The sequence below is a fragment of the Zootoca vivipara genome, chromosome 4 (assembly GCF_965207765.1).
Source record: "Zootoca vivipara chromosome 4, rZooViv2.hap1.1, whole genome shotgun sequence".
In the NCBI taxonomy this organism is placed as follows: Eukaryota; Metazoa; Chordata; class Lepidosauria; order Squamata; family Lacertidae; genus Zootoca; species Zootoca vivipara.
This window is the reverse complement of record NC_142587.1, coordinates 36,327,555-36,346,834: the sequence shown is the minus strand read 5'-3', so window position 1 is coordinate 36,346,834 and position 19,280 is coordinate 36,327,555. Positions and strand designations below refer to the sequence as shown.

At 45.1% G+C, this 19,280-nt stretch overlaps 1 protein-coding gene across 2 annotated transcripts in view; it reads right to left on the bottom strand.

The window, feature by feature from the left end:
- The window catches only part of WWC3 (WWC family member 3), a 60,585-nt gene extending 58,595 nt beyond the window's left edge, over window positions 1-1,990 (bottom strand). For both annotated transcript variants that reach the window (XM_060273486.2, XM_060273487.2), the window contains exon 1: window positions 1,268-1,990. In XM_060273486.2, the coding sequence (XP_060129469.1) occupies window positions 1,268-1,536 (269 nt within the window). In that variant the 5' untranslated portion in view covers window positions 1,537-1,990. The remainder of the gene's footprint in view (window positions 1-1,267) is intronic.
- Between the last annotated feature and the right edge of the window lie 17,290 nt (window positions 1,991-19,280).

Below are 19,280 nucleotides of genomic sequence, written 5' to 3'. Positions count from 1 at the left end.
CCTAAGTTTAAATACTATTATCAGTTCAATTTCAGGCATATTTTATCAGCAGTTAGGCCTACTAAACTTTCAAGTTACTGTACAATGCATAGGATTTCAGACTTAGAAATAACATTTTAAAAACTTGTTCAAAGTTTCCTAAAAGTCACGTTTGTGACCGTTTTGGTTGTTCTTATTAAAGGTACTGCGGTATGTAACTCTAGACTCTGGAGTTTTTTCTTATGCACCAACACAACCTTTGCTTTTAATGTTAGATGTTTGGAAAGTTTTGTTTTGTTTTCAGCAAAAGAAGCTGACAGCTTTCTATTACTGTATAGAGAGGGAGCCAAACAACCCTTCTGCTTTTTGATGATTAAAGCTTCATATACAAAGCTTCATATACAAAGGCACATCAGGATACTGAATGGTCCCAAAGCAATTTTAGTAACAATACTTATTAATGTCAGAATACAAGATGGTATGCCTTAAAAATGCTGCATTTGCCATAACCTCTAAAAGAAACAAAATGTCACAGAATAGAGCCAGAATGAACTGTTGCAATACCGTTGTTGTTTTAGATTTTAGCTCCAGAACACAACACCTAAGCATTATTGGGGGCAGGGGGGATTTTCTACTCTTATTAAGTAAAACAACCTAATAACACGTTACCCATGCAAAGCTGAGATACTGCTAAGTCCTGCCTGCTTACTTATTTATTGTTGGGAACCTTCCCACCCAGAAAAAAAAAGATTTAGAGGTCAGAATCCGTTGCTGTTATCAGAGGTATAGGAATTCAAGCCACAATCTGCTAAAACAAGATACTGAAGGGAGAAGGAAAGAAAACAGTCCTGGCTTCACGGCATTGCGAAGGAGAAAATGCACACACACACCCCCAGTGTCTCCTGTGAGTGAGAACAATGAGGCGCGCTCGATACTATTCTCGCCAGCCTCCCTTCCCAAAAAAATGACACGGGACAAAATGGAGTTGCGGTGTATCCCCAGAACCGGGAACGGTCCATCCCTAAACTTGCAATCCTTGGGGAAGGAAGGCGACTCGGGGAAAGAGCGTGAAAGGGGGATGGCCCTCGCTCCGAGTTAAAATCGCAAGGCCCCTCGAGATGCTCTTTCCCGGAGCCTGGACTTTCCCTTCCCGTCCCTTCCCTTCCGACGACCATTTCTGCAGGCCCCGCCGCCTTCAAGCAAAGGCCGTCCCAGGACACGGCAGGGATGTTGCTAAAGGGAGCCTCGTTTCGGAGGGAGGAAAAGGGGCCTCCTCGCCCTTCCTGACCTGTCCCGGGGGTCGATCCACGACGTCTGCCGGGTGTTGTGGTCGATGTAGAAGACGCGCCCGTCGTAGTCCCTGGCCTCCTCCCAACCGGCGGGCAAAGGCAGCTCCGAGTTCTCCCGGCCACGCGGCGGCCCGACGACGCCTCCGGCAGCCGGCTGCCCCATCCCTTGCCCCATAGCGGCAGGAGCCTGTTGCTGCGGCGGTGGCGGCTGCTGCTGTGGTGGCTGTTGTTGCTGGCGCCGCCGCCGCCCTCCGCTCAGCCACGGCATGGCCCTGCCGCCGCTGCCGCGCCGGAGCCTGGGCGGCAAGCGCTCCCCTTCCAGCAGCTGCTCTCCGGCCGCGGCGCCTGGGCCGCCCTGCGCCGCCTCCAGCACGGACTAGCGAGCGGCCCGGCCTCGTGGGACACAACTGGGGCCGCTCCCCGGGTTGCAGCAGCAGCAGCGCCACCGCGCCGGGCTCTTCATCCTCTCGCTTTCCCGCCTCCACACCCCTGGTTGGGCCCCGGGACGAGCCCAGCCGCCGCCGCCGCCGACTCCTCTGGCCCGAGGAAGAGCGAGAGCGCCGCCACCGCGAAATTCCCGCCCTTCCTTCCTCCCTCTCGGCCTCCCAGCAGCCCCCGAGAGCGGCCTCCTCTCCAGCAGCTCAGCCTCGCAGCCCCGTCGGCTCCCTGAGCTCCATCCCGCCGGCGCCTGCCCCCGCCATCTTTCTCCGCTCGGGCAGGGGGGGGGGATTAAAAAAAAAAACCAGCTAGCTCCCTCCGCCTCCCGCTCCGCCCCGTCGCCTCTTCTCTGGCGCGGCAGCAGCAGCAGCAGAGCTGCTCCCTCGTGAGGGAGAAAAAGGGGGAATTAATTGGCCTGAGAGGAATGAGAGGACTCCGCTCTGGAATGGGGTCTGAAAGGACGAGGGAATTAATACAGCTTGGGGGGGGGGCGTCGTCGTTTCTTTTTAAAAGTTAAAATAAAAAACACGCATAAGGCAAAGTTGGGCAGGTTTTCCCCCCGACGTTTGCGCTCAAGAGCACATGTTGCCTGGGAAGCTGGTCGGATATCAGGTATCCTTGCAAACGAAGGATGCTGGTATCCTCCTTGCAAACGTGTGAAAGAGGCCCACTGATGCCCGGGATGCCAACTTGAATAAAGTGTTGAGGTTGAATCAATCACATGATGCGGCGCGCGCGCACACCATTTGAATGGCAATGGCTATTAACTTAGGGGGGGGGGGCTCAAATCTTTTATTGGGGACGACCTCAGCCTCTAGGAGTTGGGTCTTATGACTGGCGCTGAGGCTCAAGGCACGCTTTATGCATAGCCCTGTACACATCTAGTTGGGAACGAGTGCTCCTCCTGTGGATTCGTTCCCTTTTAACAACACTGCATGGAATTGCAGCCCAACATGCACAAGCAGGGAGGCAGAACCTGGCACCCTCCAGGAGACTCCCAACACCCACCAACATGATTCATGGTAGGGGGTGGTGGGGTCTGTGGCCTAACCACATCTGGAGAAGAAACAAACTCCCCATCGCTCAGCCAAAGTGAAAGACAAGAAGAAATGAAGAGCCAAGCTGAGTCTGGCTGAAGGACCAGTCTCTTCCAGCATCCTGTTCTCATAGTGGTTGACCAAATGCCTGTAGGAAGCCTGCAATACCGTAGTACTCCATGGGCGTAGCCGGGGGAGGGGCAGCTGCCCCCTAAGTCAATCAAAATCAATACATTCAATACAAATCTCATTCTGTCCCTCCTAACAAAAGCCTATCCCCCCCCCATAAGAATCCTGGCTACGTCCGTGTAGTACTCTGTCCACTTGTAGTTCACAGAAACTGGTATTCAGGACCCTAGTCCCAACATTAAGAATGGAAAGCGTAATGCCGCTGGACAACAAAAGATTTAAAGACGCTTTAAAGGCAAATCTTTAAAAAATGCAGTATAAGCACAGATAATTAGGAAACACTGGCCTGTGAGCACTCCAAGTAAAGAATAGGCTAGCTAGCCTCTAGCAAAGGTGTCATGGACTTTGAAGAAGCCCAAACTCAGGACAAAAGGGAGAAATGAGCTAAGATGGAGGCACATTTGACAAACCCTCACCGTGATCAACTCCCGCCCGAAAAACTATGTCCCCACTGTGAAAGGACGTGTGGATCCAGACACTTTTGGACACACCATTCAGAGAGCCAGTGTGGGAGCATGAGAGCTGCTGCAGGGGTGCAAGCACCTCTGACGGGGGTGCGAGAGCCACCACGGGCTATGAGCACCGCCAGCAGGGTGCTCGTAGCGGGTGAGAGAGCCACCACGGGGTGCAAGAGCTGGCGTGGTGGGGGTGCGAGCACTGCCGACGGGGGTGTGAGAGCCGCTGCAGGTTGCGAGCACCGCCGACGGGGGTCTGAGTGCCACTGCACCGATACGAACTGTGGGAATTTTTATCACACACACCCCTTAGGGATGACACCTGGGGTAGCCCGCCCCCCCGCCCCCCTTGCAACGCCCCTGCAAAGAAGAAAGAAGATTCAGAGGGATACTGCTTCCAACAGTGGAGGTGGAATACAGCCATCATGACTAGCCACTGAAAACCATGGGGGGGTGGTATGGTTTTGTTACCATGTTGTGTATTTCTTTGTTTTTATATTGTAACCCTCCCTGTGATCCTCAGATGAAGAGCATTCTAGACATTTAATAAACAATTATTATTATCTTCCATTAACTTATTCTACACACACACACACACACACACACACACACACACACACACACACGATATAAGCTTTTTCACAAAGGTCTATATCGCAGTTATCTCTGACTTTGCAAACTTGCATGCCAATACTAACTATATTTACTCAGAAGGGAATTTAGTGTAATTTACTCCCAAGTAAGTATACACATTGTAGCCTTGGAAATTGCAAGGGAGGCAGCACCTGTAGTGACTATATTAAGAGGACAGAGGAAGGTTGATTTCATCCAAAGTAGGGCTTGAGGTGGACCTTGTGGGTTTCATTTAAAAAAACAAAAAAAAAACACCTCTACCTTTTCTCTCATAATTAGAGCATTGGTTTCCAGGTTCTTCACCCTGGTCTTTAACCACAGTATTGTCTGTGGGGGAAAAAAAAGTATGGCTGAGTCATAGCTGATCTGAGGTTGCAGAAGCCAAAAAAATAGAACCATGATATAACTACAGTATCAGTGAAGAGTACTTTACAATGAGGAAAAAAAGAGTCGCACTGTTCATTCCCTGCACATCTCATGTAGATTTTTCTCTGTGTGCACACAACATGCAAATCATACTTGATTACTGAAATGTCTAGTCTGCCCCAACTTGAAGATGAGAGCAACAACACACACACACACACACACACACACACACACACACACACTGGAGAGCTGGTGTGTAGTGGTTAGAGCAGGGGTAGGCAACCTAAGGCCTGTGGGTGGATGCGGCCCAATTGCCTTCTCAATCCGGCCCGCAGACAGTCCGGGAATCAACGTGTTTTTACATGAGTAGAATGTGTCCTTTTATTTAAAATGCATCTCTGGGTTATTTGTGGGGCATAGGAATTTGCTCATTCCCCCCCCAAAAAAAATATAGTCCAGTCCCCTACGAGGTGGACCGGCCCATGGCTGAAAAAGGTTGCTGACCCCTGGGTTAGAGTGTCCGACTAGGATGTGAGAGACCACGGTGAAAACCCCCACTTGGTCATAAAGACCACTGGGTGACCATGGGCCAGTCACTCTCTCAGCCTAACCTACCTTAGAGGGTTGTTGTTGGTGTAAAATGGAGAAGGGACAAGACTTTGAACTCCTTGGTGGAAAGGTGTGATTAAATGCTATATAAATAAATAAATAAATAAACCATTTGTGTGTATGTAGGGCAGGGGGTAAGCATATTTTTTGATTCCAGGGGCCACATATGGTGGGTGGTGACTTGGGGGCTGCAGAGCCATGTGTATACGCACACACATTATGCAAACACACAACCATCCCCATACACACATTCACATACACTGACTAGGGAATCATGGAATAATGTTGTTGGCACCCATCTGCACCTTCGGGCATAAACTCAAACTGTTGGAGAGTTACAGCACTTGCTGTGGCTGTAGAGACTGATAGGGGAGAGAGAGAGAGAGAGAGAGAGAGAGAGAGAGAGAGAGAGAGAGAGAGAGAGAGATGTTTTGTTGCAGCTGGAGGCATCGGTTGTCCTCTTCTAGTCACTGCTATGGATACATGATCTGCCAGTCTTCATGTCATATTTGCAGGATGGAAGGATGTGCAGATTGGAATTTTCCACCAGCCCTGTAGCACAATAGCATTAGACTGCTGAAGTGGGGCCTGGGTGAGCAAGAAACTACCAAACTTGAACAGTACCCTGCGGAGAAGGGAAGGGAGTTAACCGTCCCTCAAAATGTACAGCCCTGGTCCTATTTTCACCTTCTTCCAAGATACTTTTAAGGGCCAAGGCAAGCGTGACATTATTTGCATAAGTACAGCTAAGGTGCACATTTTTGGGTTGTATACATAGCAGCTTGGGATGGGTTAGACAGTAGAAGGAAAAGTTTATTCTTTCTGTCCCTGCCATGGTCTTCACAAAAATTGCCTCTCTTAGGCAGCTATGCTAAATGAGCTTCCAATAAGAACTTCCCTTGAAATGCAAATAAATTTGGAGAGAATAATTTTGCTGGATTCCTCCTAGTTGTTGGGCCTCATCTCTGGGAAAAGGAAGATCTGCCCTCAGATGCTTCTCTGTAGCAGTGGAGGAAAGGTCTGTGGCCCCTGCTGCTTCAAAAATATTACTTTGTGGCACACATTCTTTATTTGTAATTGTAACCTTATCTATCAGTCCTCCTAAACCAATTGCAAACTAGCTGATCCATCATTATTAACCCAAGTGCCACCAGGACAAAAAAAATTACATCACTGATTTATCAAGACACTTTAGTTGTATCCTACTTTTTGCAGAAGATTTTGAGGGTGCACAACAGGCTGGAGAGGAGAGGGAAGCTCTGTTGTGCAAGTGGAAGTCTGTTGCATAAGCAGAATGACAGCATTAGAGACAATCTCCTGACAGTTTTCATATAACACCTGTGTTTCCTCCATATGTGGTTTTATTCTCTTTTTTCTTTCTCTCAAGGATTGCTTGACATATCGCTTTCCTGATAAGATGTTTAGACACCCTATTTCACTCCCATAGAATAAAGAATGTATGTTTTACATCAGGCATTGTTCCAGACTTAAGCTTGTCATGGCATGTCAAGTCACATCGCCGCAATATCTATTTATCCAGATTCCCAAAACATAACTATGTCAGTCCTGTATGTGGATAAACCAGTCTAGTCAGTAAACTTCTGCCACAGCTCTTCAAGAAATTGGGAGTGCAAAAATTTGGCATTCATGCGCTTCTTGTTTGTGTTCTTCCATCTCTCAGCTTTAAAAGGGGTGGGGGGGGGAAAGATTTTTCTTTCTTTCTTTTTCTTGAGTGTAACATGAATAGTACAGAATTGATTGAGTTAATCTGCAGACTATATCAAGACAAAACAAAGTAATTTTGCTTTAAAATCACATATAAAGTTTACAAAGACAAAAAATAGGTGTTTACTGAAACAAAATTAAAATAAGGGTCAGAATGAACATGCTAAAATCACCACAGCTGTGAAACAAAATGGATCCCAAATATGAATCCGTACATACTATACTTTTGAATAGTGATACATTTTACATTTGTGAATTTAAAATTTAAAATTCATTGGTGGCAGTTTTCTTTTTAATTTCAAAATAATTAAGATATTTTATTTTCTCATGAAAAGGTTTGGTTTTTTTAACCAAAGCTTTTTTTTTTAATCATTAACCAAAATCAATATTGGCACCCCACCTCCATATGATCTTTTAGCTTTCAAAATTTGCTGCCATTAAATGGAAACACATTGAACACTTATGCAAGTAGCAGGAAGCGCAATCAGAATTCAGATTAGTAAATTCAAAACTACTCATTATAAAAGTGAAATATAGTACAGTACTGTATTTCAGTCAAAACAGGATATTCCTCGCTTCTTCTTGGATTCTTGCGTGCATTGCAGCCACCCTCTAGTGGCCGTGATGGTTCATTACATACCAAATTCTCCCATTAAAGAGATCCTAAATTCGTTATCCAAAGTGCAGAAGAAATGTAATTGAAAGTAATACCTAGAAAATCTCAGGTGCTTCTGGGTGCCATCAGTAGTAAAACAACAACAACAACAACAACAACAACAACAACAACAACAACAACAACAACAACAACAACAACAACAACAACACAGACAGATTTCAGTGATGCTACCAATTGTTTTCTTAAACTCTTTGGATTGCCACTGACCCCATTCATTTCCTATTTCCATTTGAGGAGAATGAGAGTGTAGATGCCCAAAAATGGAAAGGAGAAGTCCTAGCAAAGGAAGAATGGACACAAGAACTTATTGAATATGCAGAAATGGCGAAAACTTACTGGAAGAAAAAGAAATCAAGATAACAATCCTTTTTATAAAAGAATGGAAATGTCTTATTGAATATTTACAGATTAATTCTAAACAGATAAAAACATTGGCAGGATTATTGTAATAACCTGCGGTTTCATAAGAGTATATATTTAAATATGATGAATAAATGAACACATTTTGATACGGAGAAGATATTTAAAATAAATTTAAAGAAATGCAGAAAGCCGGGGAAGGAAGTCAAGTTTTGAAATGTCAAAATGCTTGTCAAATCAGTGAAAAGTATAAATAAAAGTTTAAAAAGAGGGTATGGATGCCTACAAGGTTTTTTTCCTCCCTGAAATGAGTGCACCTTCTACAGCATGGGTGTCAAACACAAGGCCCGGGGGCCTAATCCGGCCCGCCAGACCTCGTCATGTGGCCCACGTAGCCACCGACGACAATAGCCGCTGACAGTAGTTCTGGAGCCAGACGGGGAAGTGAGATGCAGGAGGAGGAGGAGGAAGCCCACCAAGGAGGTAGGAAAGCCCTACAGGCGCCGCCGGCAAAGTTGGTGCCGGGACGGAGCAGCGCTGGATTTTTTTTAGCGGGCTTTGCTGTTGTCTCCGAGAGCGAGTGAGGCGGCACTGGGGAGCTGCCGCCCGCCGCTTCCCTTCCTCTCCTCGGCTGCATCCGGGAGGTGGGTGAGCGAGCGGGTGAAAGGGACGCAGAGTGAGCCTGAGGGGGAAGTAGGTGAAGCGCAACAGTCGCTCTCTTGATGGAGCCGGGTTTCTCTTCCCTTTTCCCCCGTTTTCTCCTCATAGACACTCGGGAGGGTGCCTGGCTTTTGCTCTGCCCCCCACCCCCGAGCTGCCCTTTGGCTTCTCAGTTCCAGTGGAGCTGCTCCCCGGGGGGCGGCCGGGAGGGAGGCGGCGGCGACGGCACGGGTTCCTGCTCTTCTCGCTCTTCGCCGCCTCCTCTCAGCCCCTCGTGATGTAGGGCTCCAGATGGAGTTGCCTCACGGTTTGAGTAGGTGGGAGGGGATTTTTTTTGGGGGGGGGAGGTTTTCAAGCCTCCTCTGCCTGCAGTCCCGGTGGGGGGAAGAGCAGCTCTGAGGCGAAGATGCACGTCCGCTGGGGCTGCCACCGCCTTCCTCCTCGGGAAATCCGCTGCCCTCCCTCAGTGCGAGGGGGAGGGACTCTGGCGCTGAGGAGGGAGGATGCAAAAGCAAAGCAGGGAGTTGGCGCTGCACCGCATGTTCCTGCCCCTCTCCAAAGCATGGGGTGGGTTGCAGCGTGTGGCATCCTGCCTAGCGGGGTTTGGGTGTGCGCAGGGCAGGAGAGGGAAGCCCTCTTTCCATCTGCAGGTTTTTAATCCCAGCAGTGGCTTTCTCCTTCCTGCCGAAGGTTTAGTTGAGCCCCCCCCCAAGCCGTCGATCCCCACCTTTTGTTCAAATTTCCCTAGTTTACATCCCCTCCCACACACGCGCCACGACGCAGGAATGTGATCCGCGTGGGGGCGGGAATGAGCTTACCTTATTACAAAAAACAGTAATAATTGAATGCAGTGACAATAATTTATGATAATAAAGAGTGGACACATAGTCCTACAGACACAACCGGCCCTTTGAGGGTGACCAAACTGCTGATGCGGCCCCCGATGAATTTGAGTTTGACACCCCTGTTCTACAGTATAACATGGGCTTGGATTCCTTGTAGCTGTACACTGAATTAAAAACTGGCATCAGAAGTGGGTTCTTATGCGCTTTTTATGACCTCCAGTCACATGCATGAGCCCTGCGTGGCCTCTGCCCACTGACGCCCACTGCCTTGCCTCTGCTGGCTCTCTGGCGAAGTGGCGCTGACTGGGCTGTGGCCTCCGGCTCTGCTGCAGCGATGACTCCTATGTCGTGCCATGTGACGTCACACACTTGATGCGTTGGGTTGCCCGGCCAGGCACCCACAGTGGAAATTTTGGGGGTGCCGAAGCCCCCCGCCCCGCCCCCAGAGATGGCGCCTAGGCACCCATTGATTCTAGTCCTTCCTTCTGGAGCAAAAGTGAACAAGACTACTCCATCTTCTGCAGGAAAGCCTACCAGATATTGGGAAACTGTTATCTTGTTTCTTCATAATATTCTATTTTATTCTAACGTTCCATTAGAAACTGTTATCTTGTTTCTTAATAATATTCTATTTTATTCTAACGTTCCGTTAGAAAATGTGAAGGGGGAGGGGGAGAGAAGAAAAAGGAACATATAAATTGTTGGAAATGAATTTGCGTCACTGGCACAATTCAATGCATTTAGCAAAATGTTAATGTTTTTGACGGAGTTAATTTGTTTTCTTTTTCTGAAAGTTTGACGTTTTGCCCTCATTTATATATCTCTAATGGCAATGAAACTCAGGGAAACTCATATACTGAAAAACACACAAACCTCAGGGAGTCGGGTAGTAAAGTTGCAATGGCAGGTTTCACCATTCGGCAGGAAGTTTTCTCTGATCAAATCACAGATGTGTCAAAAACTTGATTCCATGATAAGAAAATATTCTCTTTCTACATTAGATATTTCAAGGCATGGTCTCTCACTACAAGCATGCTACGTGGATGAATTAGATTAGTAGCAAGTAAATTTCCTGAACTCTTAATTTTATAGGGAGTATCATTTTACTTAACATATAATAAATTGACATATTCTTTCCCCTCCTTTACTATTGCCCTTTGGGTAGGTTTTCTTTAAAATATCTTATTGGTATTTTATTGAACATCTGGTAACGATTTTTCTTGAGAAAGATTCAGAAAGCCTTAATAAGAAAATTGTGCTTTGTGAATTATACTTGCTCAAATAATACTTTGCTATAGAATGGTTTTTAGTGTTTACCATTACTATTGTAAACGTGACAATTTAGGGCAAATTAAAAGGGAAAACATTATAGGGACCAAATATGTGCTTTGTCTCAAATCACTTTTAGAAACGGTTGGGATAAAAATATATCCACACACAGAGTTGCCAGGTGGACAAGAGTGTATTTAAAAAAAAAAACCTTGGCCAAAAATAATCTAGCTCAAAATATAGAAGTGGATCAGAAATGACCTTATCTGCATGTATTACCATCGCTATTGTTCTCCAAAATAGCTCAGATATTCACATCAAAACACACAGAGAACAAGTGCTCAAGCATGTGAGAAAATGAAATAAATATTGTTATTTACAAAGGGGTGTACTGAATGATAACTATGATTCGGGGAGGAGAACTTGGCTGGTTTGGGAAAATAATTTAGAAGTTTTTGAATTTTCATGATGGCTTGGTTTTACATGATGGCACCCATTTTAAGGTGCTGCTACTGACTTACATATGGAAGTGAGAGCTGGACCATAAAGAAGGCTGATCGCCGAAGAATTGATGTTTTTGAATTATGGTGCTGGAGGAGACTCTTGAGCAGGCATCCCCAAACTTTGGCCCTCCAGATGTTTTGGACTACAATTCCCATCATCCCTGACCACTGGTCCTGTTAGCTAGGGATCATAGGAGTTGTAGGCCAAAACATCTGGAGAGCCAAAGTTTGGGGATGCCTGCTCTTGAGAGTCCCATGGACTGCAAGAAGATCAAACCTATCCATTCTTACGGAAATCAGCCCTGAGTGCTCACTGGAAGGACAGACAGTGAAGCTGAGGCTCCACCTCATGAGAAGAGAAGACTCCCTGGAAAAGACCCTGAGGGAGGAAAGATGGAGGGCACAAGGAGAAGGGGACATACAGAGGACAAGATGGTTGGACAGTGTTCTCGAAGCCACCAACATGAGTCTGACCAAACTGTGGGAGGCAGTGGAAGACAGGAGTGCCCGGCGTGCTCTGGTCCATGGGGTCACAAAGAGTTGGACATGACTAAACGACTAAACAACAACAACTGACATACAAAGCTCTAAAGAGCTTGGGGCCCAAAACACTTGATGAAGCATCTTGTCAGTAGGTGCCAGCCTGGCACTGAGTTCCTTGGAAGGGGTCCTTCTCAGGATACCACTGTTGGGTGATCCAGTCGTGGCACAGTGTTTCTGCATCAGGGATCATGTATTGTCCATTTCCAATGGGGTGCTAAAGACTGACTTCTTCATTCATGTTTGGGAGGAGGGAGTATGGAGTTACTGATCGCATAATAATTTCATTTGTGTTTCCTCATTGCATTCAATATCTCAAATTTTTTGAAATTCATCATGCTTCTCATCTGAGAGTACAGAAGTAGGGGGAATCAATTACTTACACTTTAGCTCTAATGAATGGAATGGAATCCTATAACAATATTCCCATGTTAGGGACAACATCAAGATATAGTATGATTTCCCAGGGCTCTTCCTACTCTAACGGGAGGAATCTTAACACTTTCACATTTAAGTTCTGCAACTTTAATAGCAGCATGTATTTCCCTTATCTAAACTTCTCTAATTTCATTTTGACATCTCTTACTCAGTAGAAATCAGCCCTGAGTGCTCACTGGAAGGACAGATCGTGAAGCTGCGGCTCCAATACTTTGGCCACCTCATGAGAAGAAAAGAATCATTGGAAAAGACCCTGATGTTGGGAAAGATTGCGGGCACTAGGAGAAGGGGACAACAGAGGACGAGATGGTTGGACAGTGTTCTCAAAGCTACGAACATGAGTTTGACCAAACTGTGGGAGGCAGTGCAAGACAGGAGTGCCTGGCGTGCTATGGTCCATAGGGTCACGAAGAGTCGGACACGACTAAACGACTAAACAACAACAACACTCAGTAGACACACACACAGATTTAAGAATTTAAAAAAATATATGCATTTGCTTTACTACTTGACATAGTTAATTGATATAGACCCAAGAGTGCAACCCATGGCTTGTCTGTTTCTTGAACATCCACCCTGATGTTATATGATATCTACTCTTTACTGAGAGGCCATTCGGATTTGCTTGTGGGGAGGTGATATGACAATGAGCATTCATCCTCACTTGCTTGCGTGGAAGCTATGCATCTTCCTGTCAATCAGTAGGTTTATCCCATACCTTTTAGTGGATTTCCCCTGTGATTTTCTAACCAGAAAGGGGCCTTTTAAAAGCATGTTGGGTTCTTTCCCCCACACAAGAGTGCTTTAGCCATGTTAATTTCAAAAGACTAAATTTCTGATAGGCAACTGAATCCATCTCTCAAAATGCTAACTGTCCGGAGGCAACCTTAACTGAGCACAATTCCAATGAGTGAAAGTGAATACATGTTTGTTTAGAAATAACTTTATTAGACAGCGTCAACTTTCACTGCAAGACAAATCCTCCAAACGTCTGAATTTTTTTTACAGCAAATTGTAATAATAGTCATTTAAAAATAGACAGCAGTACCCACTTTAACTCTCCTCTAATTCCCATATTTGTGAGTGAGATGATTGTCTAGGCCACTTCTTTACAGACACTTGTGGATTTGTCACACGTTAGATTAGTTTGGTATGCAGATTCTCTTCTACATGGCTATAATTCTATTTGATCTCACAAGACATCTCTGAGCGATTACACAAAACCCACCTATGAGCAGCAGGATAGCTGACATAAACCCTAGATAAATAGCACTTCCATTTCTTTGTGTTGTCGGGTACGAGGGCACGTGAAAAGGAGTAGGGAAAGCGATGCTTTTATTTGCTGATATGGAATGGACATTCCAGCTAATGGGAACAACGACACAAATGCTGGAGAACACAAAAAAGAGGCCTCCAGTTATAAACAGCAATTTAACCTGCTTTTCGGTAAGACCTGGGCAAAAAATATTCCACGGAGTTAAAAAGGAAAAAAACAGCCCAAAAAACGCAAGGAATGAGGCAACGACCATCAGAATTTGGCCAAGCTTCATTTCTAAAGGGAAGAATTTCTCATAAAATCCAAAATCATGACAACAAACTATGCTATACTCGTCAGCCCCTATCAAATTAGGAGGAAAGCAGATCTTCCATATTCCCACACGGGCGATGCCAGCCTTATACATTGCAGTCTTATCAATATACCACAACCTCCAGTCTGTGTGCTTCATTGTAAGCAATGACAGAACGCAGCCAGCACATCCGGTTGAAAATGCAACAAGTTGCAGGGAGTACGAAGCCTCAACTGACATTTCCGGACTGAGAAACTTCACCCAAATGAAGAATTCCCCTGAAAAACATTTGATTAACAATTTTATTTCATTTATGAGGGCTGCTATTTCTAGCGCTCACCTTCCCAATCCACATCATTGGCGAGAGTTCCTTTCAGTTGTTTCTAGTAGCATAACAACAACAACAACAACAACAACATATTTACAGTATTATTTACCGGTATATCCCGCCCACTTGGCTGGGTTTCCCCAACCACTCTGGGCAGCTCCCAATAGAATATTAAAAGCACGATAAAACATCAAACATTAAAAACATCCCTAAATAGGGCTGCCTTCAGATGTCTTCTAAAAGACAGGCAGTTGTTTATTTCTTTGAGGGCGTTCCACAGGGCGGGTGCCACTACTGAGAAGGCCCTCTGCCTGGTTCCCTGTAACCTTGCAGCGAGGGAACCGCCAGAAGGCCCTCAGTGCTGGACCTCAGTGCCCAGGCTGAACAGTGAGAGTGGAGACGCTCCTTCAGGTATACTGGGCTGAGGCCGTTTAGGGCTTTAAAGGTCAGCACTAACACTTTGAATTGTGCTCAGAAATGTACTGGGAACCATTGCAGGTCTTTCAGGACCGGTGCTATATGGTCTCAGCAGCCACTCCCAGTCCCATGATCGGAATTATGAAAATCTTATCTCCCATAAAATGCAGTGTGTTGGATTCCTTCACTTCAACCAGTTATTAGGCATCATGCTACACAACAGAGAGGTTCTGCTGATGCCTAGGAATATCACATTACAGTATATGTTTTTTAGACATGGAATTCTCCTCACTGGAAGTATATGGGAGGCTAAATCTTAAGAATGAATCTGTGGAGAGGACGTGTAAAATTTGCTTCGTCTTAGAGGGCAGGTTGCAAATTGTGGATTGTGGCGGGATTTAATCACATGGCACCACTTTCTGGTCTACATTAATATGGTGAATAGAGAAGGAATGAAAACATCACCATGAAATAATGAGATATAATCTGCTTTAAAACATACCATGTGCCATTCAACTACACTTCACTTTGCATTCAGGCTATGCTTCACTCTGCTATGATTTCTACATCTAGGTGTCCTTGTCAGATAAAGTCTTGGACCTTTTGGCTGCAAAGTTAACAATAGACAGTATTTGAATTGGAAGAAATTATCAACTGTTTGCAGCAAGAGGACTGTAGGGGTGGCTAGGACTAATGAGAAACAGAGGAAATTTTGTAGTCTGTTAGCTGTCTGGCCAAAAGAACCACAACCAATTTGCAGGCAATAGCCTGTGCATCAGATTTTAACCAGTTCTGAGCTTGCCACATTAGCTGGCATGGATTCCTAGCCTCTCAAAAAAGAGACAAGTATCTAGCCCTGTAGATTCAAATCTACATGGCAAAATATGCAGACGTTATTCCACCCAACTGTCAATAGCCAATGAAAGAAGAGAAATCACAGCTATGATTAGCATTGATGCAGAAACAGAGATATCCATAGAGATAGGAAAAGATATAAGTTTCAATTTTCTGGGATGGAATTTCCTGGTTCTTTTTTTTCTGGTGTTCCTTCCTCACCATCTACCTTGCTGGGGCAGAACTGCCCACGGAAAACAATGTCACGATCAAAACAAAATGAAAAAAAATCCTCCCAGTAGCACCTTAGAGACCAGCTAAGTTTGTCATAGGTATGAGCTTTCGTGTGCATGCACACTGTGTATCTGAAGAAGTGTGCATTAACACGAAAGCACATACCTATGACAAACTTAGTTGGTCTCTAAGGTGCTACTGGAAGGATTTTTTAATTTTGTTTTGACTGCGTCAGACCAACACGGCTACCTACCTGTAATGTCACAATCCACGGCTTAAGGCTGCCTGACATTGAGCCACTGCTCAATGTCCACCCAGAAATAAAAGATAGCAGGAAAAAAAGGGAACCTAAGCTCTTCCTAGGGACGCGGGTGGTGCTGTGGTCTAAATCATTGAGCCTAGGGCTTGCCGATTGGAATGTCGGTGGTTCGAATCCCCACGACAGAGAGAGCTCCTGTTGCTCAGTCCCAGCTCCTGCCAACCTAGCAGTTTGAAAGCACGTCAAAGTGCAAGTAGATAAATAGGTACCACTCCAGTGGGAAGGTAAATGGCGTTTCCGTGCGCTGCTCTGGTTTCGCCAGAAGTGGCTTAGTCATGCTGGCCACATGACTCGGAAAAACTGTCTGCAAACGTCGGCTCCCTTGGCCAGTAAAGCGAGATGAGCGCCGCAACCCCAGAGTTGTTCGCAACTGGACTTAACTGTCAGGGGTCCTTTACCTTTACCTTTTAAGCTCTTCCTAACTTTCCAGTACATCTTATTTCATTGGGAGGAAGGTTTCAGGATGGTTGGTTCTTTGATGTTGCGTTTTGAGGTTGTTAAACTTCTATAAATTGCCCTGTCACCAAAGCCAACAGGCTATTCTCCCCATACTGTACATTGCAAGTGTTATAATTGACAGTGCCTTACAACAGCTCAAACTTCAAATGGCAGGTTGGAGGCAAGGCCAAGGCTGGCTTGGATTACAAAATTCCTCAGAGGGTTCATTAATCACTCCACTAAATGCCATTTGGAAATTACCTGAAGCAAGCTCTTTAAGATTAGTTTGGTTTCTTGGGAGTCAGGTTGGTTAATAGCTCGCATGATCAGGATGATCATACAAGCCCCTCCAAATACTAAGATTCCCAATTCCAGAATTTTAGATTGCGGTTAAACTGCCCTCAAAGCAAATAAGCATTTGGTTGTGTTTTAAAATAAAAAGGGAAATGGCACATTTAAAATAGTGGTATACCGCTAAAAATGTTACAGCTTCTACCTGGTCAATCTTTTGACAAAAGTTGATGTTTTGAAAAAAACGGGCTCTTCAATAAAGCAAATAGTTACAGTTCTCTCAAAACCAGGAGCTCTACACTGAAGAACTGTAATCTACAGACTGTAAGGTCTAAAATAAAAACAGAAGGTTCTCAACCTATTGTGACTCTGTTGCTACAGATGCTGTTCCTTATTGGCTGTTCTTTTCATTCTACAACTGCAGGTTCTTAAGAGTTCTGTCAATGAATTATCAGACTCCTTTTCAGATTATTTGGAAGAAATCTTTCTATATTTGTTTCACTTCATTTATATAGTAGGTTCATTATAATTGTTCAAAAATCTTAAGACAATCTTTGTTTTCTTTTCAAATTCAGACATTTATGATTAGCAGTATTAATAACACTTTAGAACTTTTAAGTTTAAAAGCACAAACTACTGATATTGACAAATATCTGTCAAAGAAGCTATTTCTGTTTCTAACGTTATTGTAATAATAACAGATTGCAGAGAGGAGGAGGCCGGTAATAATTTAAAATAAATCTAGCAGTTTCACATTTTGTGTTTTTCACTCCCACCCCCACCCCCCCGCAAGACACCTGTTTTGGAAAATGGAACTTAGCAGTTTTGGGGAGAGGTGTGCAAGTAGGTAGGCATGCCTAGGGCACAAAATAGCCTGGCGCCAGCACATGGACCATCAAACACAAAAAGGAAAAACATAAATGAGGTACACGCCAGCTGGGTAAGCACAGCTTCTATTGAGAGCTCCTCACCCAAGCTGAGAAGGGCTCCTGTGCTCTTCTGTGCAATGCTCAGTGCAACACTGCCAGTCTCCTGTAACATTAAGGCACATGCAAGAGGCACTGATGACAGAGAGAAGTAGCTGGTGAGTAGTTGCTTGACCGAGGGGGAGAGGACAGCAGAATAGGGGGCTCCTGCAGCTCCTCCCAAACACACTCCCACCATCCAACTAGACATTCAAGTTCCTGAGATTGCTTCTGCAGCTTCAGGTGAGTCAAATCTATGCACGGTATTGACATGCACAGGGGACAGAAAAAGTTTAAGGATTCTGTCCCACAACTAGTAGGGCTGGGCAATATATCGTCCATATTGCAATTCCGGTTTCATAATATTTGACCTGGCAATATATTGCGAATCGTGAATTGTGTGTGTGTGTGTTGTGCAAAAATCACAATGTGGGGAAAACTGTGAAGCCAGCCAATGCTTCTACATAGCTCCATCCTTATTTCAGATATTGCGATATGTCAGTATATTGCGATATTTAGCTGGTGGTATATATGGGCGATGTTGGAAATCAGATATTGCCCAACTCTAGTGACTAGACATTTGGCTTATAGAAATTCTTCATAGTGATCCGCTACTGCTTTAAGGGAGGTCTTGGAATAAGTAGATTTATTGCTGTTCTCCTGCGCTCCCTGCCTCACATCCTGGTGCATGTGCCCTTCTCCCAAGCTCTGCACACTATTTCATATTTGGTATGAATTCCACTATTTCGCATTGCAATAGTGCAAAGATCATAGAATCATAGAGTTGGAAGAGACCACAAGGGCCATCCAGTCCAACCCCCTGCCAGGCAGGAAACACAATCAAAGCATTCCTGACAGATGGCTGTCAAGCCTCCACTTAAAGACCTCCAAAAAGAGACTCCACCACACTCCTTGGCAGCAAATTCCACTGTCGAACAGCTCTTACTGTCAGGAAGTTCTTCCTAATGTTTAGGTGGAATCTTCTTTCTTGTAGCTTGAATCCATTGCTCCGTGTCCGCTTCTCTGAAGCAGCAGAAAACAACCTTTCACCTTCTTCCATATGACATCCTTTTATATATTTGAACATGCTATCATATCACCCCTTAATCTTCTTCTCCAGGCTAAACATACCCAGCTCCCTAAGCCGTTCCTCATAAGGCACTGTTTCCAGGCCTTTGACCATTTTGGTTGCCCTCCTCTGGACACGTTCCAGCTTGTCAGTATCCTTCTTGAACTGTGGTGCCCAGAACTGGACACAGTATTCCAGGTGAGGTCTGACCAGAGCGGAATACAGTGGTACTATTACTTCCCTTGATCTAGATGCTATACTCCTATTGATGCAGCCCAGAATTGCATTGGCTTTTTTAGCTGCTGCATCACACTGTTGACTCATGTCAAGTTTGTGGTCTACCAGGACTCCTAGATCCTTTTCACATGTACTGCTCTCAAGCCAAAAGACGGTGTACAAATTAAAAGTGATGATGATGATGATGATCATTTAGCTGTTTTGCTTCATGCTACTGCAGCTATCATTTTCAACAGAGCATAAACACGCCTTATGGCACAGTGAGGAATGTTTAATCCATAAACTTACATGAAATACATTAATCAGCTACAGTCTAGTGTGCCAGGAAGAGAGTAGGTACTTCCTAGCTGCTCCTGAGCCTCAGGAAGACTGAGCTGCTGGCCACAGCAACTGCTCTACAGAATTCTTAGATCAGTTACAGTCCAGTTAGAATCCTGACAACAACACATATCGTAACTCCAGGATACTGGTTCTTTGGAACATCAGGAAAGTGGGAAATTGGAGGGAACTCTGTTCCCTTCTTTCCCAATGCAGTGTGTCTATTCCAGGACACTCTTGGTTAAAACATG